This window comes from Triturus cristatus, chromosome 1_2 (assembly GCF_964204655.1).
Source record: "Triturus cristatus chromosome 1_2, aTriCri1.1, whole genome shotgun sequence".
Taxonomy (NCBI): Eukaryota; Metazoa; Chordata; class Amphibia; order Caudata; family Salamandridae; genus Triturus; species Triturus cristatus.
The window spans coordinates 987368561-987390705 of NC_140580.1; the positions used below are offsets into that span (position 1 = coordinate 987368561).

Genomic DNA, 22145 nt, shown 5'->3' on the forward strand with positions numbered 1-22145 from the left:
CAATGAATGAACAATCCCTGCTAAGAAACTGACTTAAATGATCACATGTTTAAAAACATTTAGCATGCTTGTTGCATCTTTTATAAGCCTACAATACACCCCCAGCAATGTACACGTGAATGCAGATCATTATGGTATACCATCTTCTTACAGCTTACATTTTTCTTGCCTTTCTGTGCACAGTAAGCAATCCCCTCCTCATTCAGAGCATGTAAATCCAGTGCAATTGCAAAATGAACATGGATCACAAACCGCAGATGCGACAGAGCCCCGCTTCAGCTTGTCAGACTTCAGGGCTTCTCTGTCCTTTACCCAACAATGGCTATATCCAAAAACTGATGAAAGAGATTAAACTACACCACCTTAAAACTCTGAAGAGCAAACTACACTAGTCCAAAACAAAAAACACAGAGTCATATATTCTTTAACAGATAATCTGGAATGATGACAGGAAATATACAGACAAAACTTCACCCTAAGAGATACCTCCGAAATCAAGGTCAGCCTTTGACTTGACTTTGCCACTGTTGTTCACAAATTAATATTTACAACAATAGACCCATCATGATCAAGGCTAACGGCAAAAAACATACTGGCCTATGGAAAGACTTTTTGGTACCTTAAAAGTCTAAACACCACACCTTCAGAACCCACCCTCTCAAACCCTCAATCCAATGCCACATCCACTAAGACATGTTTGACCTCTTATGCCATTGTTGTACATTAATATCAACCCACCAGTCTCTTTGAACCCTTTTCCTTTACACTATCCTCATTTAGCCGCAAGCATAACCCGTTGCCTAAGGGTAACCTCCTTTCAACTCCTACCGAAAACTACCTCCTTACTCAGCATGATACTCTCACTGCCTAGGAACATCTTTAACCACACCACACATTAGCATGACCTTGCATATCTACCTGGCCCTTTCATAAGATCCACCTTCATTAATCCAAAATCATTCAGCCTTCAAGCATACACTGAACAACCTTGACCTCTTTACTGACTCTAACTGCTCATTCAAACATGGTTTGAAGAAAATGTAAAAACTTTCAGAGATGACCTTCCTCAGTCAGGAAATCATCCTGAGAAACCGAAAGGGCATGGGTTGCTCTTGCATCGGTGTCATGACATGCGCCATTTATGTACATAGCTAGCTGCTGCTCTTGCAACCCTAACAGCTCTCATATTGTTGAATTGGCCTTCAGTAACCAGAAATACAACTCCAATTTTTTGTATGAATTTCTTGATCTGGCACCTCATCTACAGACCAAGCCAACAAAATCCTGATCAATGGTGACAACGTAGTGGTCTACAAGTCAGACTCAAATTCTGCACTGGACCTCCTCAAGAATATGCACCTCACACATTAGGTTAGCAAAGGTATTATGAAAGGTGCTGACTTGTGGGCACTATTCCAATGCATTAAGAGGTTTGCGAAAGCAGAGAAATAGTATAATCTAAAATTAGGGAGAGCTAGTTCCTCATTTTCTTTATGTTGGATAGTTTTAGAAGCGGTATTTGACCTTTCCAAAGGCACGTTATTTATCTAATGGTACAAAAAATTAATTTGTAATTTACAAGGCACATTAGTAAATAAAAAAATCAATAGAAGAATTTACATTTTGCTCAATAATTGAGATGGGATGGCTTGTCATCTTTCAAAACTAGATTTTATTTTGTTTAACGTCATTAGATATTTTATAGAGATCGACATCATTGGCTGTGGTGTAGATTCAGAGATACCTGATAGGATGATTAAGGTCTTAATTTTCACTCAAACATAAAAACACATAAAAGGCAGATCAATGGTGGAAGCATTGATTAAAATGATTTATGTTTTGTTGTTTTATCTTCTAACCACCTATGGGATAAAATTCCTGTAATTGGTCCAGTATGGAGAATGTTCCTAATGAATCCTTTTATCTGTACAGAGTGTAATCACTAAAGGTTCTATGAACAGGATAAATGGAATCATAGACATTGGATAACCATGGGGAGTTCCCTAGTAACATCAACTTTACCTGCCTACTGAGAGTTGATTAAGATTGTAGCTGTAGCTTTAGTATAGCTTTTTTTAGGATTTGTATGAAATGAGTTGGAAAAAACAAATCCTTGCAGAATAAGGTATCCCAGACTACTAAGCTTATGGCCATCTCAGCCTCAACCATGATAAAAGCCGCTTTGTAATAACTGGATGAGAAATAATCTATTGCTTTATGAAAAAATGTACCTTGCCTTTACAATATCCCTAGGCGCCAGAATGGACCAGTGAGATTTTAAAACACTGCTCCTGCATGCCCATAGGTGATGTTTTGTGGCTGCATGTTGACTTCATTCTGCTCCAGAATTGATGATCATACCCACTTGTACACACCAGATTAATCTTTGGAAGACTAACTCCACCTTCGACATCTAGCAGATCACGAGTGGCAATTACTCCCAGCGATGGAGCAAGGTCTCCTCCACACATGGGGCAAGCCTTGTTCTCAATCTCTTCACTTCCGACGAGAATGTGCAATGTCAGCAGTTCTGTACATTGGGGTTTTCTAGACTTCTCTCTCTCTCTCTTTTCTGAGATGCCGTCCACCTGCAGTGGGACTTGGAACTCCGGTATGCGTTCCTGCCACTATCTCTCCTGCCCAGAGTTCTCAAGAAAATCAGGAACGACTGGACCTATGTCATCCTTGTGACCTTGGATTGAGCACAGAGAGCATGCTATCCAGAGATCCTGGGCTTGAGCATCTGTCCTCCAATTTGTCTTCCCCTCCGGGAGGATCTGTGGCCACAGAACCTCCACAATCTTTACATTCATGTTTGGAGACTGAGCGGCGACAACTGATTACTTTCGACCTTCCTCTGGAGGTGGGTGATGCCATCTTTGCAGCGAGGCGTCCCTCAAAAAATGCTATTTTTGCAGCGTGAATCTTTCTGGATTCACTATGCTGTGCATTATTCCGCGATCTTGTGGTTGGGTCCGGATTCGTAGTCTTTTCTTTGTTTTTTGTTTTTTTTTTCGTAGCCCAGGTGGGCGTCGACGTCCACCATTTGGTGCACCTCCCGTGACGTCGTCGTGCTTCCTGCGGAAGTCCCACCTTTGGGGCGCCATCTTCAGATTCTTTTTTCCGCCGTTGGGTCTGGATCGTCATCGGGAAGCTCCAGAAATTCACTCGGAGGAAGAAGGAAGAAAAGCGAGTTTCATCGATAGAATCAAGAGAAGACATCAGGAATAGAACAGATTTCATCAGGAGCGCGAAGAAAGAGGACCAGCGAACCTTTTTTCTTCGACAGCCTTGGAGAATGCACGCTCAGAGACCCTGAGCGAAATGGACAAGACGCCATTCAAGTTCTGCCCAAACTGCCACCACAAGTTCGCGCAGAAAGACCAGCATCCGGTTTGCAACCTCTGCCTACCGGTGGATCACCGGAGTATCGACTGCAACGCCTGCTCAGCCTTCGCGCCGAAGACACTCAGAGTGAGAGAGAGGCAGAGAAGAGCCAACGCCAACATGGATGGCAAAGGGAAACCCCCGACACTCTACGAGCTGGGCCTCGACACGGACGACGAGGACAACGTCGCCGAGACAGCCGAAAACTTCACGGTCGTAGAGACCGACAAGAAAAAAGAAGACGAGGTAAGAGAATCGTCGAGCGCAAATCAAAAGACCCCTCGAAAACACGAGGGTGACTCGAGAAAAACTGAGTCAAGGTCCACGAAGGGAGCCCCGGCGCCGAAAACTTCGACGTCCAAAGGGGGAACTTCGGACAAAAGACCAAGCGGATCCTTACAAAAGGACTCCCTGGGGCAGAAAGACGCCGAAAGGCAAGGGTCGTCGAAATCGTCCCATGAAACTGGCCGATCGACGCAGAAAGAACGTTCGACGTCGACGCAAGTTTCATCGAAGAGACCCGCGGTCGACGCCGAAAGCATCTCCGAAATGGAGAAAAAGAAGAGGCGGCTCGAGGCCGAAATGGAGAACATCCTTCAAAGGAAGAAGGAGTTCGACGCCAGGATGAAGGAATTCAAGATTCCAACGGTTTCATCGGCGGACGTCGTCGAGGTCGAAGGCGAGTTCGACGCCGAAGGGCTGACAAGGGATCTCGAGGAAGAAGAGGAGCCCTATTATGAGGAGGAAGCCGAGGAAGAAGACCAACAGTCGTTCTACGAATCGGCGGCATCTACCAGCAACGACGTCGAATGGCACGATCTCGACACCGAAAACCCGGAGGAGGCCGTGGACACGTACCCCTCGAGGCCTTCGCCACCCGACGACATCGGGGTATACAATATGGTGGTGAAGAGCGCAGCAATGGCCTTCGGCGTCAAACTCGACGAGGAGAGGCCGAAAGCCGATTTTCTCGTCGAAACACTGCTCCCCATCCAGACTAGGAGTCAGTTCCTCCCCATGCTACAAAGCGTGATGAACCAGGGGAGAGAAGCCTTCAAGGAGCCTGCCACCTGCCGGTCGATCACGCCCAGGACAGAGAAGAAATATAAGCACTCCTCCCTGGACCCACCTTACATCAAGGGTAGCGTCACCGCAGACTCCATCATAGCCTCCACGGCCAGGAGAAGGGCCAACGTTCCAGCAACTTCGGGGCCACCTCCGGATAAGGAGAGCAGGAGGATCGACCTCACAGGCAGAAAGGTCGAGAGGAACGCCGCAATGCACTGGCGCATGGCGAATTCGAATGCACTCCTCAATAGACACCAATACCAACACTGGGATGAGATGGGGGAGCTAGTAAAGCACCTCCCCGAAGAATACCGCCAGAGAGCCTCTCACCTGGTGGATGAAGGCAAGAACATCGCCAACTCCTGTATAAAGACGGCGTTGGATGGGGCAGAGACTTCAGCAAGACTCATGGCCATAGGGGTCACAGAGAGGAGGCATGCATGGCTAAGAATCTCGGGATTCAAACCGGAAGTGCAGAACAACATCCTTGGCACCCCCTTCAACGGAGAGACACTGTTCGGAGCAACGGTGGACGAAAAGCTCACCCAGCTCAAGAAGGAAAACGAGACAGCGAGGTCCATGGGGGCCCTACAGCTGAGGGGAATGAGACGAGGAAATCCCTCGAGGAGACCCTACGGTAGGGGTGGAAGCCAACAGGGGACGTCGCACCAGGCGTTCCAGCAAGGTCAGCAGGGCGAAGGTCACGGACAAAGTCAGCAGAAGCAAAACTGGCAATATCAACCTCGGGGCCAGTCCTTTCGCGGGAGAGGGAACGGACGTGGCCAAAGGAGGAGAGGGGGCGATCAGCCCTCCTCGAAGTGACTCAGCACGCAAGAAGACGCCTACCCTCGTAAGGTCCCCAAGGGTGAGGCGCAAAAAAGTGTCATCAGGGGGAAGAGAAAATTCAAGAGCCTACGAGCATACGTCACCGGTAGGCGGAAGGCTGAGGTTCTACCTTCAGGAGTGGCGGCGTATAACCACAGACAAGTGGATACGGAACATCGTGCAGTACGGATACTGCGTAGACTTGGAGAAAAGACCTCCAAACAGGAAGCCGAAGGGAAGGCAGAGATCGGCCCAAGAACTGGCAATACTCAGAGAAGAAACGCGGAAACTCCTACAAAAGGGAGCCATAGAGACGGTGCCGTTCAGGGAACGCAACAAAGGGGTCTACTCAAACTACTTCGTGGTGCCGAAGGTAGACGGAGACCTCAGACCCATACTGGACCTCCGTTACCTAAACAAGTTCATCAGAACGCAAAGGTTCAAAATGACTTCACTGCAGGAGGTACTGCCACAGATAAGAGAAGGGGACTTCATGGTCACCGTGGACCTCAAGGATGCCTACCTTCACATCCCAATAAACAGAAGGCACAAGGGCCTTCTAAGATTCAACATCGAACAGGAACACTACCAGTTCACAACCCTGGCCTTCGGATTAAAATCTGCGCCAAGGGTCTTTACGAAATGCCTGTCGGCGGTAGCGGCACACCTACGAAAGCAGGGAATACACGTATACCCCTACTTGGACGACTGGCTGGTCAAGGCAAGCTCACGCGAGAAGTGCGAGAGGCACGCAAAACGCGTAACAGACACCCTCACAAGTCTGGGATTTTCCATCCACTGGGGAAAATCATCGCTGGAACCGGAACAGGTAAAGATTTTCCTGGGGGCAAAGATCAACTCCCTCAACAGTACAGTAGTGCCCAGCGAGAGGAGGACAGATGCTCTACTGAAGGAGACGCAGCTCTACCAGAAGGGGCGAGCTCTGACAGTGAGGGCGGTGAGCAAGATGATGGGGATGATGGCGTCCTGTATCCAGCTGGTGCCGAATGTACGCCTGCACATGAGACCATTCCAGGAATGGCTGCAACAGCAATGGTCACAAGCGAACGGAAGTTGGGAGGATCTAGTGGTTGTTACGCACGCAGTGCAGGAGGAGATAACTTGGTGGAACAGAGACAACATAACAACGGGGAGAAGCCTGACACCACCAAGCCCAACAATGACCATTACCACGGACGCATCGCAGAAGGGATGGGGAGCGCACATGGACAACCTCAGAGTGAGGGGTCTATGGGCCCCAGAAGACGCGGTCCGCCACATCAACTACCTCGAGTTGAAAACGATACTGTTAGCCCTGAAGGCATTCCAGAGACACCTGTTCGGCCAGAGGGTGTTGGTACAGACAGACAACACCACGGCGATGTTCTACATCAACAAACAAGGGGGGACACAGTCGTTTCCCCTCTCATCCCTAGCTCAGGAAATTTGGAGATGGGCCATACCTCTCAAAATAGATCTACTGGCAATTCACCTACCAGGGAAGGACAATGTGGAGGCAGACTGGCTAAGCAGACAGACCTCAGCATCACACGAGTGGGAGCTCAATGGCCAGGAAACGGAGAAAATCTTCCAGAGATGGGGGACTCCCACAATAGACCTGTTTGCAACACGCCACAATGCAAAATGCCGAAGCTTCGCGTCCAGGCAACCAGATCAGCAATCCAAGGGAAATGCCCTATGGATAAGCTGGTGGAGGACATTTGCCTACGCCTTTCCACCGATACCCCTGTTGCACAGAGTGCTCGACAAGTGCAGAACCAGCAACATGACTCTGATCCTGGTGGCTCCACAGTGGGCGAGGCAGACATGGTTCTCACAGATTCAAGAAATGGCGCAAGGCAAACCGTACAGGTTCGAGAGGAGAAAAGACCCTGCAAGCGGGGAGGTCCTGCACCCAGAGCCAGAGACACTCAACCTAGCAGCATGGCTCCTGAAGACCTAGAGTTCGCACACCTAAGGTTACCTCAGAGCACTATGCGAGTGCTACGGGAGGCAAGGAAACCTACTACAAGAAAGTGCTACAGCGCAAAGTGGAAGAGATTCACGGTGTGGTGCAGGAAAAAGGGCCTGCAAAACAGAATGACAAGAGACTCAACTGTGCTGAGGTACTTCACACACCTTCTAAAGAGTAACCTCTGCTCGAGCTCCCTAAGGGTACACCTAGCAGCGATCGTTGCCTACACCAGAGGTGAGAAAGGTGGAAGCTTCTTCACCTCGCAGGTGGTGAAGAGATTCATGGAGGGAGCCAAAAGAATGGCACCCCCGAAAAGGTTGCCGCCGCCGGCATGGAATTTAAACGTGGTTCTGACGGAGCTCATGAAGGCGCCGTTTGAACCCATTCACAAGGCCACTCTACAAATGTTGACGATGAAAACTGCCTTTCTAGTGGCCATAACCTCACTACGCAGGGTGAGTGAGCTTCAAGCACTAACGCTGCAGGAGCCCTACATTCAAATTCACAAAGACAGGGTAGTCCTGAGGACGGACCCACACTTCATGCCCAAGGTAGTGTCGGCGTTCCACATGAATCAGAGTATCCAGATACCGAGTTTCTTCCAAAACCCGACTACAAACGCTGAAAAGGCCCTGCACACCCTCGATGCCAGAAGAGCGGTGATGCACTACATTGAAAGAACCAAGGAACTCAGGAAGTCGAAGCAGCTGTTTGTGTCCTTTGCTACTAGCTTCATGGGTAGACCAGTCACCAAGGGCACCATCGCTAGGTGGATTGCCCTCACTATCCAATTCTGTCACAAACAGGCTGGACACGAGCTAACGGAGGGGCCCCAAGCTCACTCCACAAGGAAGAAGGGGGCCACAGTTGCCTTCCTGGCAAACACGCCCATCCAAGACATTTGTCTCGCAGCAACTTGGGCATCTGTGCACACGTTCACAAAGCACTACTGCGTGGACATTCAAATGAATAAGGAAGCACAGGTCGGACAGAAGGTGCTACAACACATTTTCAACGACCAGCGATCATCTTCCACCCAGCCACCACAAAAGTAGGAAAACCGCTACAAAATCTATGCACAGCATAGTGAATCCAGAAAGATTCACGCTGCAAAACGAAAAGTTTCTTACCTGTCGGTGTAGTTTTGCAGCTTGAAGATCTTTCTGGATTCACTAGCGAACCCACCCACCTCCGCCAGGAAGATGAGGCTGGAGGAAGAGGGGGTGAAATGGATAGGATCAAAGGAGTGGAAACGTACAGAAATATGGACAAAAGGTTTAATCAATCGCCTAGGGTAAAAAAAAAAAAAAAAAAGGGAAAAAAGAACCCGAAGATGGCGCCCCAAAGGTGGGACTTCCGCAGGAAGCACGACGACGTCACGGGAGGTGCACCAAATGGTGGACGTCGACGCCCACCTGGGCTACGAAAAAAAAAAAAAAAAACAAAGAAAAGACTACGAATCCGGACCCAACCACAAGATCGCGGAATAATGCACAGCATAGTGAATCCAGAAAGATCTTCAAGCTGCAAAACTACACCGACAGGTAAGAAACTTTTCGATATACTTGTTGTGTTAAATTTGTGTTTTTTATGGTACACAACAGATAGATCCTTTCTAGGGAAGGTGATTAGATGTTTTATCATTTGTTCTAACCCTTGCCTGGCACAGCTTTGCTTTGGGCACAGTTAAAAGGGTACTTTTCGGCCTTTTTAAGGTTGCTGAACTGACCCTCCTTATTTAACATTTTTACAGCTTTTACATTGATCATACCAGAGAACCTCAAGTGGACGATCGGTTCTTTGTCCGGTTAGCAGGAGCGAAGAAGGGAAAATCCATGCAGAAAAGGACCATCTCTTGCTGGATCTGGCTCTGCATAAATATGTGCTATGCATTGGCAAGAAGCAGCTCCCAGAAGAGTTAAGGGCTCATTCCACCAGAGTCAAGGCTGCTACCACTGCACATGGAGTTCCTATCCTGGACATGTGTCGGGCAGATACGTGGCTGTCCTTCCACACATTCAGGAAGCACTGCTGCCCAGACAGCTAGGTTCGTAGAGAGGGGCATTTTGCCCACTCAGTCCTAAAGGACTTTTTGGTCTGAGACAATTCACAGCCCCACATCTGAATAGCTATTGCTTCAACATCGATTTAAAAGGTGAGATGACAGCAGTTAGAAGTCTCTATCAGAAGAACAAGTTACTTACCTTTCTGGTAGAGAATCTATCTAATGGCAGATTCTGCACTGACCGTCCCATCTGACCAGTTCTGTGAATTAGATTCTGCCCAGTAAAAAGGTCCCAAGTTTAGGAATCTACACACAGGTCAATGCAATGTGCTAATGGGGCTCTGTGTCTGGGAGCTTGGATAGCCTCGAAAGCAACTGATGTCAGTGCACTATAGTGGTGCCTATATTGTCTCCACACGTCATTTATGAAGCGTAACAGCGTCAGTGCAGGGCTGCATGGCACCACATACTGGTGTGCAAGGTTCTACTTGAAAGTTTCCTGATCCAGACTGGCTCTTTGGAAAGTATTCAGAAGGTGTAAACCTGCGGTTAAAAAGTCTCTACCAGAAAGATCATCACTGAAGGTAAGTAATTTGTTTATTCACACCTGCCTTTTCAATTGAACTTTTTCCATATTATGGATTGCATTTAAAGAATATTAAATATATACACTCTCCTATCTTATTGGGCTCCAACCATCCCGTTTTCTCTTTGAAACTGTACATTGTTATCACCTTTAGCACTCTAAAGTAGGCAAAAGGAAATACGTAGCATTTTACAAGAGTCCTAAGTAATTGAATGAAATGCCTCAGCCTTAGCCATTTGCTATAGCTCTAGTGTCTCTGGAAGACCTGTCTTGATGATGCTGTAAACATTTCCATAATCCACCTCAATCATTTCTTCTGTCGCACTCAGAAAAGGCATTTTTTTAAATTCCTGATTGCCTCTCTCAGGTATAGTCATGCTGAAGCTGAGGGAGACAACTGAGGTTCATCGGGTCACCTGAAAAGCGAAGGGCACCAGACAGGGCCACAGGAAGACCCTTGACATAGCAAATAACATGTGACATAAGCAAAGTTCTCGTTCCATAAATGTTGTAGCTCTTGTACTTGTTATTGAATTGTTTGAGCTAATCCTTGTGGGTCTAAAATGCCTCATTGATTGGAATCTATTTAAAGATATGGAGCTGGAAGCCAAATCCTCAAGAGCTGCAAAGAGTCAAGCTCTAGACTGGTCTGAGGTTTATATCTTGACTTTGGCATTGCCTGACGCTAGCACAGTTTCTATCTGTAAACACAATGCCACCTACACAGAGCTACAGTGTATGGTAAGCAGATGCTCTCAAGAAAGGTCGCAAATAAGGGAAAGCCCCAAAGGGAAAACATTTCCAGATGCAAAAAGACATTCGAAGGTACAGATCCACAGTTCGATGTTAAGTTGAGAATTGGGATGCTAAACTGCAGACTTGCAGAAGTTTCTTGATTCCAAGGAAAATCCTGAATAAAAAACAGTGGGACAAACATCAGGAGCAGGTGCAAAGAGCATGCCGAAAAATAGTATTGACTGCAAGGCACTGCATTGTCCTCTGAAGTCAGCAGCCTTTTTCATACAAAAGTAACATGGTTGGAAGTACTCAAGCCATTTTGTATTGGGAACAAGCCTTAAGAGTCCACTGCTCCCACTGTCTTGGATTGGGCATAATAGTGTATCCCTGCTTCACCATTTATAGAACTATGGGCAGAGAAGTCAACATGGAGTTTTGAAGAATGTAAGTAAATGACTTCCTGAAATAAATATACGTTCATAAACACCTTTTCCTCCTAAAATGTTCATCGCAAAGGTTTAGAATTTTAGGGGTAAAGGTTGTGCAGATTTGCAAACTTGGCACGTCAGAATGGCATCCTCAAGAGCAACAGTCTTTTATCAGTCTATTGCACTTTTCCCCTTTCCACACCCTCTCTGCAAGTTCTTAGTTCCTTGAAGGTGCAAAGGAAAAATAAATGATGCTTAATTCTACATATTCATTTCTACCAGCCTCCATTGATTTCATTGCCACCGCATACCACAACCAAGACATAGCCATGGTACAAGAAGATGTGCGTTAAACACAAGTTCGTCTACAGACGTCTATAGCCATCCAAGTATTTTCTCTAGATCTTTCTAAACTAATTCTCTTTACTTCCTGCTTTTAGTGTGTCACATTCTGTTGTAGCATATTTTTAAACCACTGGATCCTATCTGATATCTTAGGTATTTGTGAAGAGTTCCAGGTTCCTATCACAAACTTTTTTTCAACACCAGCATTTTTAAGTTGTATACAATACCATTGTGAAATTTAATTCCTTGATTTCCTTAATGGCATTTAATAGCAGCATCCTTGGATACATTTTTAAATCTAGCTCACCAACAAAGTCCTTGATTACTGCACCATTTCAAGACCTTTTCACTGCAGTTTAACATGTTGATTGTGTGCAGTTTTTTATTACAGGTCCAACACTTTCCAAGTTCAGCAGTATACGTTTTTCTCTTAACTGCTACAGACAGCTTATGTGGCAGTTTCTTGTTTCTGAAGTAGGTTTGGACTCTGACATTGACCTGTTCTGGACTGCGCTGACCACAAGTGCAGCGATTAGAAGCTCGGAAAATATTTAAGCCTATGCATTCCTAACATGGTCCATCAGTATCCTAGGGTTTGGAATAACTGACAGTTTGATGCCCTTTGCACAATATGGTTAGGATCATTGTTTTGTTGAATCAAGGAGTTGCCGGAAGTTGTAGATGAGGTACTCCCTTGAAAGATTCCTTCCCTTACATGGTACCTCTCATTTAACATTTAACATTCTGAGTTGGTAAAGTGTATTACATTGTATAGTGGGTGTCATGCTGTTTTCCAATGCAACTTTGTTCAGAAATGTTCACGTCACCAAGTGCTGCGTCAAGCCATTAGAAGAGAAGTGATGGTCTTGTTTTCTTTGTCTACAGCGACAGAGAGTAAATCACATTCCAAGGAGAAGAAGAAGAAGAAGAAAAAGGTCAAGGAGGTAAGTTTGCATCATGCTTCATTTGGCACTTCCAGTGGTAGTGAAAACCAGGTGAGCTGGGTTACTGTATCTGAAAAGGATGATGAGGACAAGCAAAGCTTGAAATTAGATGAGGAGAATTTAATTAATGAAAGGAACATATATTATTGTCACTGGGAATTTCCCAAGATGCTGCTATTCACTCGCATGGTTCGGTAAGGATCATTGCGGTGGGCTGTTTTTGCTATGCCGAAAATCCGTGTTTGCTTGCATGAATTTCACAGTACTCATCTTTGTCCATTAGTGACAGTAGCATCTTATTTTGGGCTGCTTAACAGTATTTGTCTTGGACAGCCCAGAATGTTTGAGACGTAGACAACCTGGCTCATGTTTTGCATTTATTCTGGAGATGCTCAAGAATCTCGAGGTTCTGGGCTTCTGTTAATATCATACTATGTGAGAATATTGATCTGCCCTTGATACTAAGGGATAAATTGCGCCTATTACCTGGCATGACCGACCTCACCTCTTTGACCACTCCAAACAGCTGGCTGGCGACTGCGCTGGCCATAGCGAACATTTTAATATTAATGCACTGGCTTGCATCACACCTTCCAACTCTAGATGAATGGTTTATATAAATCTGCAAAGTGGTCTCTTAGGAATTTATCATTTATAAAGTGCAAGCCAGGATAAACTATTCTTAGATTACATGGTCAACATTCTTTGATAAGCCGAGTTAGACAGAAGACATGAAAAACACTTTAAGCTATCATATGCCAGTAAACAGCAACATTTTTAAGAGGGCTTACCACTTCCTAGGGATTTTATCTTCACATGTATATCTTAAACCTAAAAATAGGTATAGCACTTAACCTGTGATGTAGTATGTTGGTCCTGCCCCATCCTGGGTGTTAATACCGCTATTGTTAGCGTAAGAGAAAAGTTGTATGGAGGAGAGTTATATGGTTATACTTAATTTGAACTGTTTACAATCCAAGTAAGCTGTTTCATGTTTTGTTTTGCTACTAACGACAGAATACTGTTCATTATTATGATGTATGAGTGAATATCCCTTTATTAGGCAATGATGTGTTAAATACATATTTTTACTTTTTCTTTTATGCTTTCCTTATGTTTAGTCTTTCAACTAAACCACTAGATTACAGCCTTTTATTATAGGGAGGGCTACCAATCGACTGTAAGATACGTTTCCCTAATATGCATTGTTAATCTGAAAAAACAAATATGTATGTAAAATTGATATCATTTTCTTTCCTGTGCTCTCCTGATGTGTGAACGGGGCTTTGCATTTGACATATGCTTCACAAATAAAATTATTAAAAAAATTACAGTATTTGTATCATTCATATTATAAACTGTGATATTATGTAAGACATCTAAAGGTTTTGTAGTCTTATGTGCACTTCTTCATTAGGTTATGTTGCCCACCGTAGGGTAGAAGAAGGCTTGCCCGCATCAAGCTGTACATTAAAAGGTGACATTTGATACCAGGCAAGCAACTAGTGTCAGGTTTGAGATGGGTAGAAAGAAGTCCATTATTGCACTAGTAGAGAGCCAGGTTTAGTTGAACAGTTAATGGCATGAACTGGCCCAAGAAAAGTAGCCTGGTCATTTTCTATCTGGGTCGTACAAAGAAGACCTGGAAGGTGGTCAGGGGTAGTTAGTTCATTTATTTTCTCAAACTTGTTTTTATTGAATTTTTCACCATAATTGTCACGGCACATGGCAGTGCATAGAATCATACATCCCGTATACAACTGTAATAATGCTATTGCCGTGTACAGAGTGTTACAGTTATTACGGGTCTCAGGTTCTCCTAGAAGACATATACACATTACCAGTACATTGCGGACAGCAAATTCGTCTTAAACTGGCCCTAACACGCCACCCTCCCCAAACCCCAGTCCCTTTGCCAAATAATCACTCCTGCACCTGCTTACGGTGAGCGTACAAGGGAGCCTGGGAATTAACCCTCAACTGAGTGGGAACAAAACACAAAAAGAAAACAAGGAAAAACATAAATCTGGGCTCGTGTAACTCAGTCTAATAATGACCCTGGGCGACTAGAAAGTGGGGAGTGAAGCCTATGACCCGATCTGATGTGTGACGGTACGCTATTTAGAATTGGAACAGGTGGAAGTCTCTGACCCTCGGGAAGCATATAGTCATCGGTAGTCCCGAGGATAAATACTTCACTAGAGGCCCCCATGTATATTCGAAATTTTAAAAGTGTCTCTTTGAATGTCGCTCAGTCGTTCCATGGTTAATGCCCTCCAAAGGCATGCCTGCCATAGCGTCATGGCTGGAGCCTCCTGATTCATTCAGACTGCGCCAGAGCCTTTTTGGCTGCACCCAAACAAAGCCACAAGATGGCTTGGTCCGCTGTGGTTTGATACTTCATCCCCGGATCTCTAAGTCCTAGAAGCACAAATGCCAGAGAATCTGGGATGGGGTAACCAAAGATGTCTTTGATATGGGCGAGAATTTCATTCCAAAAAGGGCGAATGACCGGACAGTCCCACCATACATGGCAAAAATCTCCGAGAAGGCCGCAACCTCTCCAGCATAGGTCTGTCGTGTTGGGAAAGACCTTTTTGAGTTTGGTGGAGTATAGGTACCCGTCATAGAGCACTTTATAATGGGCCTTTTGTTGCGTCAGAGAGTGAATATGGCGTTGTATGTCCTTCCATATTGCTTTCCGCTGGGTGTCCGTAATGTTTTGGCCAAGTGTTCTTTCCCAAAAATCAAGATACCAGGGACGAGGGGATGGGAAGGTGCGTAACAGAAGTGCGTAAAGGAAGGAGATAGCTCCTTTCAGTGTGTCTGCTTTTGTCAAATAGCTTTCGAAAGGTGCGAGTTCCCTTGTCGCCCCTTCTCTAATCCCGGGTTGTAGGGCCCAGTGGCGTAACTGGAGATAGTGGAAGTATTCTGACTTGGGCAAGTTGAAGTCCCGTTGGCAATTTTCAAACATTAGGAAGTCCCAATTGTGGAATAATTGTGTAAGAGCGAGGCATCCCCCCTCCCTCCATGCATCGAAAGGACCCGGTTCTAGTGCAGGGTGGGAACGCTGGATTGTAATGCATCGGGGTGAATGGGGAGGGGAATGTCATCCACTCAGTCTGGCGCAGCACAGCGTCCCGTGTTTGAAGAGCTGTATTAGCAGGAGTGCTAATGTAAGCATTTGCTGGACAATCTGATTTGGGCTTTCCAAATAAGGTCCCAGATCACCCGCTATTGCCCAGTCCATATGTAACCAGTGTTTATCCGATTCTCGGTGAGACCATTCGACTACAACCCGGAGTTGTGCTGTTTTGTAGTAGTGTCAAGTCGGGCATAGCGAGTCCCCCTTCGTCTGTGGATTTTCTCAAGAGGTGGAATGGAAGCCGCGGTCTTTTATTTTGCCAAACAAACTTTTTAAGTAGTATGTGTGCTCTATGTAGGAAGTGTTTCTCGAGGCTGATGGTTAGGCTCTGAAGCAAGTACAGAAATTTCGGCAGTACCACCATCTTAATGGCGTGAAGTCTACCGATCCAGAATAAATAGAGAGGTGACCAGCGCTTGAGGTCATCCTGTAATTGGGTGAGGAGCGGAGGATAATTAGCAGCGAACAAGCCTGAGACTTTGGGGGTCAATTTAATCCCTAGGTATATCAAGTCCTTCTTGGCCCGTTGGAATGGTGTAGAGGCCTCCAAGTTCCTCATTTCGGCTTCTGGCAGCGTTGGATTTAGGGAGGTTAATTTTAAGACCGGCTACCAGCTCAAACTGGGTCAGTTCCGCTTGTACTGCAGTCACGGAGCGCGGGGGTCCGATAACGTCAACAAAACGTCGTCGGCAAACGATATCTTATGTTCATCAGAACCAAAGGGTAGCCCTCTAATCTACGGGGATTTCCTAATAGTTACCGCAAGTTGTTCAATACTTAACGCCAAGAAGAGTGGGGACAGTGGACACCCCTGTCTCATTCCTCTCTCCAGCAAGACAGGGTCTGATACCACCCCGTTAACCAAGATCTTGGCACTCGGAGCTGCGAAGTTAGCTCTTATCATGTTAATGAAGGTGTCGCAGAATCTAAACCCCTGGAGGACTTGGAAGAGAAAGGCCCAGTCCACCCGGTCGAACGCCTTCTCAGCATCCAACCCCAGGAGAACTGCCTGAATCTGTTTCTTATGGGATTTCTCTATTAAGTGGGTCACCCTGCGTACATTGTCGTGTTTGTCTGCCCCCAATAAATCCGGATTGGTCCGGATGTATAAGATCTGGCCGCGAGGACAGTATCTTGGTATAGAGTTTAGTGTCGTGTCCAGTTTAAGAAGTGCAATGGGGCGGCAAGAACCACACAGCTGAGGATCCTTCCCGACCTTAGGGATCACAGTGATTAATGCTTCGCTCATGGTGCGAGTCACCTGGGCAGCGGTCGCTGTGTGGTTAAAAAGAAGAGTCAGTTGGGGAATGAGGTCCTCGCTAAAGCTTTTATAAAATTGAGCAGTCAGACTGTCCAGTCCCGGGGCTTTGTGCAGCTAAAGGGTTTTAAGGGCCACATGAACCTCCTCCTCTGAGATAGGTTCCCCGAGTAGCTCGTTCTGGGAGCGCGTTACCGGAGGAAGCGTCACGGAGTTCAGGTAGGTTGCTTGAGCGTGTGGGTTGGCTTGGTCGGGCGTATAGAGTGTTTCATAGAAGTCTTTGAACAATCAAGCTTTTCCTGTGTCCTCCCTAATCTGGACGCCTGTGGGATCCTTTATGCTTGCGATATACTCCCTTTCCCTTTTTACCCTTAGTTGTCGTGTCAGATGCGCCCCTATTTTGTTACCCTGAGCATACGACGTCTGCTGAAGGCGAAGAAGGGTCGATTCCGCCCTATTCGAGTAAAATGCATGTAGCTTCCCTTTCAGGGCTGTGACTTTTCTTTGAAGTGTGAGAGTGGGATTGGTCTTGTGCTTGCGCTCCGCAGTCTTTACTTCTCCCTCTAGGAGTAACCTCTCTGTCGCCCTCTCTTTATTTAGGGCAGACATAAGGGACAGACATTGTCCCCTAATAACAGCTTTGAAAGTGTCCCAGTTATTTGCCGCGGACGTATCTTGAGGGCTATTCAGTTGGAAAAATTCTCTAATGGAAGTTCTCAGGCATCACACGATGTTTTGTCTCGGATTAGGGCAGTAGGGAAATACCTCTTGGACTTGAGTGGAGTTCACGACCACTCCATGGAAACCGCCAGTGGTGCGTGATCGGAAATGACTATGGGTTGTATGGTAGCTTCTCGAACCTGAATATTGAGTGTTTGACTGAGGAATGTATAATCAAGTCTGGAGTAGCTGCAGTGGACATGAGAAAAAGTATAGGCTGTGTCCTCCGGGTGTGCTTTTCTCCATACGTCCCTGAGACCCATTGCCTGTACCTCTTGTTTCAGAGCTTTTGGAAAACTACCTGTATGGGTTTTGTGAGGGATGGAAGTGTCTGCCCCTGAGTGCCAGGTGAGGTTAAAGTCTCCCATGAGAATTATATCACCTATCGCAAAGCCCGCCAGCAAAGACAGCGTAGAGTGGAGGAATTTCGCTTGGTTAGTATTCGGCGCGTATATCATTGCTATGGTGCACTGTCGTCCCCGCACCATTAGGACCCTCCCCTCCTTGTCTTTTTTGTAGTCCTCAGGTTGGAATTTGAGAGAGGAATAAAAGAGCAGGGCTACCCCGTTATGTTTTGTAGTGGCAGAAGACTTTTTAGATCAATGGGTATGATTTGTGTTTCAATCTATGATCTTCGGACCGTTTGAGGTGGGTCTCCTGGAGGGCCACCAGGTCATAGTGTTGATCTGTGAGGTATTTCCATATCTTGTGGCGCTTGAAGGGAGCATTCATACCTCGTACGTTCCAAGACAATGTAGAGATCACCATAGTGAGGATAACTGTTTAAGCACCCTCACAAGAATGTCTTGGGACACATCCCTTTACACATTCCTCCCTCCCCGTCCCTGCCCTTCCCCCGCCTTCTCGGGTTGCTGCATAATGTGCCCCCTTCACCCTCCCGTCCTCTCGGAGCCCGCTGTGTTATCCCCGGCACCCAGGATCAAAAAGAAAAAAACGAGCAAGCAAGAAAAAACAACCAGTGAATTTAAAAACTGTCTGTCCCCAGTCCCGCGTACCTTCATAGTGTCCGACCGACACTGTGAGGCGATTAGGACCAAAGTCCGTTGCCAAAAGCTTGATGATGTAGCTAGTTGTAAAGACAACCACCGGCCCCCTATGATCAGCATAAAAGGCTCCGATCGTCTGAGCTTATTCAGAAAGATGGGGTGGTCTGCAACCATTGCACAAACGTTTAGTGTCTAATAATACTGAGTCTGCAGAGAGAGTGAAACCGAGTCGTCTCCATCCGTTTCACAGAATGTGTACATCTCCACTCCCCCAGGCCCTAATAATGCAGTTCTTTCGATCTGCTCTGCCGTCTCACATGTCACAGTCTCTCCGTGGCGCTCCTCAATTTGGATCAGTAGTATCTTGGGTCTTCTTTGGCTTGGGGAGTCGGCGGGGTCGCCACTCACTTGATTCACCCCCTCCAGCCATATCGATGCTTTTGAAGAGCAGGGGTATTCACCCAGTTATCATGAACAGGTAGTGTGATCCCCAAGACCCTGCACGCCTCCTGGACCTCAGCGATGAGGCGCTCTCTGTTTTTTAATTCAAAGCTAAGACCAAAGGGGTATTTCCATCAGTAGCGGATATTGTCTTGGCGTGTAGTTTGGCGAGGATGTCCCTTGGTCGACGTTTCTCTCCTTGTAGGAGCCTCCCCACTCTATGGACTCCCTCCATTTTCACCTCCATCGTCGTTGCTCCCAGTATTTCTAAGAAGAGGCCCTTTATGAAGGCCTTGAGGTCCTGGCCTTCTGCTCCTTCGGCCAGATTGCGGATCCGTATTTTATCTCACCGAGAACGGTTTTCCAGATCCTCTTGTTTCAGTTGTGTTGCCGTGAGCTGTGTATGGAGATCCCTCGTTAAAGCTGAGATGTGTTCTGTTCTTTGTTCGAGTTCTGCATTTCTAGTCTCTGCATCCAGCACTCTGATGCCCACCGAGTCGATATCTTGCTGCAATGAGGTGAGTCTGCCACTTAGATCCGCCTTCAAAGCATCCAATGATTGGAACCAAGTCCACTTTTAGTTCATCCCTCAGCTCCTGCTCGAATGCTCTCAGAGAGGCGAGTAGGTTGTCCTTTGAGAGCGCCATTTCGCCCTCCTCGCGTGCGCTGTGTTGTGGTTCCGTATTGGAGGTAGGCACTTAGTATGCAGACACCCTGTTGCTCTGGGGTTGTTTTTTAGATGGCATAGAGGTGCAGTCGGCGTGAGCCGGGGTATGTCCCAAGCCCGGGACTCCTGAGTCGCAGAGCCTTGAAGGGCCAAGACCCTCTCTCTAGCGCTGCCCCCTGGAGCCAGTCAGGACGCGAGGGCAACACCATGGCCAAGATTCCTGCTCCGTCGTCGATTCTCCACATGTCGTGTTGCTCCCCTCTGCACCTGCCGTCCCTTTGATATTGGGTGGCTGCTTCAGCCCTCAATCTTATATGATCAGCCTGTCGCTGGTGTGGGTCGCCACTGATGCTGTGAGCTGGGTCCCTGTGCCCTTTTGAAGCTGTGCACTGCAATGCGCTCCAGTGATGTGGAGAGTGGGAGACAAACCTCACCTAGTGCAGTTCTGCCGCCGTGTAAGGGGGCCTAGTGTCCACACGAGACATGGCGTCCACCACCCGCGCCACGTTGAGGTCAGGCACCGCTGAATTTACTGACTCCCCAGGGGCAGCGATGAAGTGCTGTCAGGACTGCGAGGGGACCCCATCCAGCAAGGGATACCCATTGGGGCACCCCCCGCTTCTGTCAGTTGGCCGCTTCCTCCCTGCAGAGCCTCCGCCCGACTCGCCCGTCCACTCCATGCCACGTCGGCGTCTATGTGGCGCGCCTCGCCGCTGGACCCATGAAGTCCGCTCCACCCCTCTGGCACAGCACCGCCGACAGCCACGGGCGAAGCACTGGCGGGAATAGCAGCCTCTCACTCGGGCCTCAATCGCTTGCCATCCGGTGATCCAGACTCCATCCCGAAAGTTGCAAGAGAGACCAGAGACGTCTCCCCTTCATCTCCAGTACATTTTGCACTTTTGGTGGCTGTAGCGCATAGGTGTCAATAACTAATCCTATTTTGGCAACGGAGCCATTATGGCTCACGTCCACTTTGCCATCTTGGTTGGCCACGCCTGTTAGTTTATTTTTAAGTACTTTGAATTTAGATTTTCTTTACAGAGAGAATATGTTTCAAACAGATGACAACCATATAATGTGTTTCCAACACATCTATTTCACCTCTGGTAACTTTTAAGCCTCGCCCACGCCTTCTACATTGATCATTAATCTCTCAGGCAAAGATAGTCAGCCAGACATCTGTTCAAAAGAGTATGTAATATTTACGCAGCCTATTCCTAGAACTGCAGTCTCCTACTTATCAAATATGTTTGTCAGTCCAAGAGTTGTAAATCCTTGCATTTTAGAGAACATGCAACTTTCCGGTTAACCATTGAAATATGTAGAATCATGTATTGCCATGCATTCAAGAATACAAACTTGCAACTGTCTTTGCAGTTAGCCTTCACACAGCCCCATGCTTCAAGAACTAGTTCTTTACCACCTGAGCCAATATTTCTTACCAGTGCCTTGCAATTGCCATTTTGGCCACCAACAGCAGTTGTTAACCCTCAAGAAATCCTATCTCAAGTCCGAAGTACAAATTTCAGGCTACCTAGAATGATGCAGTGTGGAGTGCCCAACAATATCTTTAACAAAGTCTCCATAAGATGACCTTTAGATGTTTTTCATTTTCTCACAGTTTGTAGTGCAAATTTCGTGAAGTAGCCCAAAATAAGTTGTTAGTGTCCCAAGCGGACCAAAATAAGTACTGTGAAATTCATGCAATGTAACTCAACGTTTATTTGATTGCAGGTAGAATTTGCGTCCTGTCTCCAGGACACCTTTGTGTGTGTGTGTGTGCGTCTGTGTGTCTGTCTATCTCCCTCCTTCCCTCCTTCTCAGTGCCTGTCGCTACTGGTTAATTATAGTTAAATCAGCGTTTCCATAGGAAATAACTTTTTTGTTTTGCTTAGAACTTTGGCGCCTTTTGACTAATCTTCACTAAACATTCCAAAAAAGTGCTCTTTTTGCCTAGTTTGTGCATGGAAAGTTGTGGGGTGATCCATCAAGGGAAAAAAGTGGGGTCCCAAAATGCATTTTACATAGACTTCTGTCAGAAGTTTTTAGTTTTTCAAAAACTTCTGAACAGAGTACACCAAGTTTGTCAGGAAGCTAGATCCGGATCTGCAAATTGTGCTTTTTGTGATTTGGGTTAAATCAGTTTAGTAGTTTTAGAAAAATAAGGTACAAAAATATTTGTATATCTGGACAGTTGGGTCCAAAGGACTCTCGTAAGAGTTCCTCAAACCCAATTCAAAAAAATATAAAGTTCTGACTGGCCCAGGGAGCTTTTTTTTCCAGACTCAAGCGGGAGCGAACGTTCTGATTGGCTGTTACCAACATGTGAAAAATGGTGCTCGGAGCCTTTACAGGACTCAGTCCCCATCCTGAAATAAATATATATATATATATATATATATATATATATATATATATATATATATATATATATATATATATATATATATATATATATATATATATATATATATATATATATATATATATATATATATATATATATATATATATATATATATTATCCACAAAGTGCGCCTTACGTTCCAAAAGCGCTCTCCAGCGGGTGCTCTGTATAGGGGCCGGATCCTGGCCCCTATATA

At 46.3% G+C, this 22145-nt stretch overlaps 1 protein-coding gene across 3 annotated transcripts in view; it reads left to right on the forward strand.

The window, feature by feature from the left end:
* RABL6 (RAB, member RAS oncogene family like 6) overlaps positions 1 to 22145 on the forward strand; it is a 374256-nt gene that overhangs the window by 341926 nt on the left and 10185 nt on the right. For all 3 annotated transcript variants that reach the window (XR_014963001.1, XM_085610983.1, XM_085610992.1), the window contains exon 14: positions 12243 to 12301. Coding sequence is in view for 2 of the 3 variants with exons in the window: in XM_085610983.1 (XP_085467109.1) it covers positions 12243 to 12301 (59 nt within the window). In the remaining variant the exon portion in view is untranslated. Of the gene's footprint in view, positions 1 to 12242; positions 12302 to 22145 lie in introns of those variants that run through there.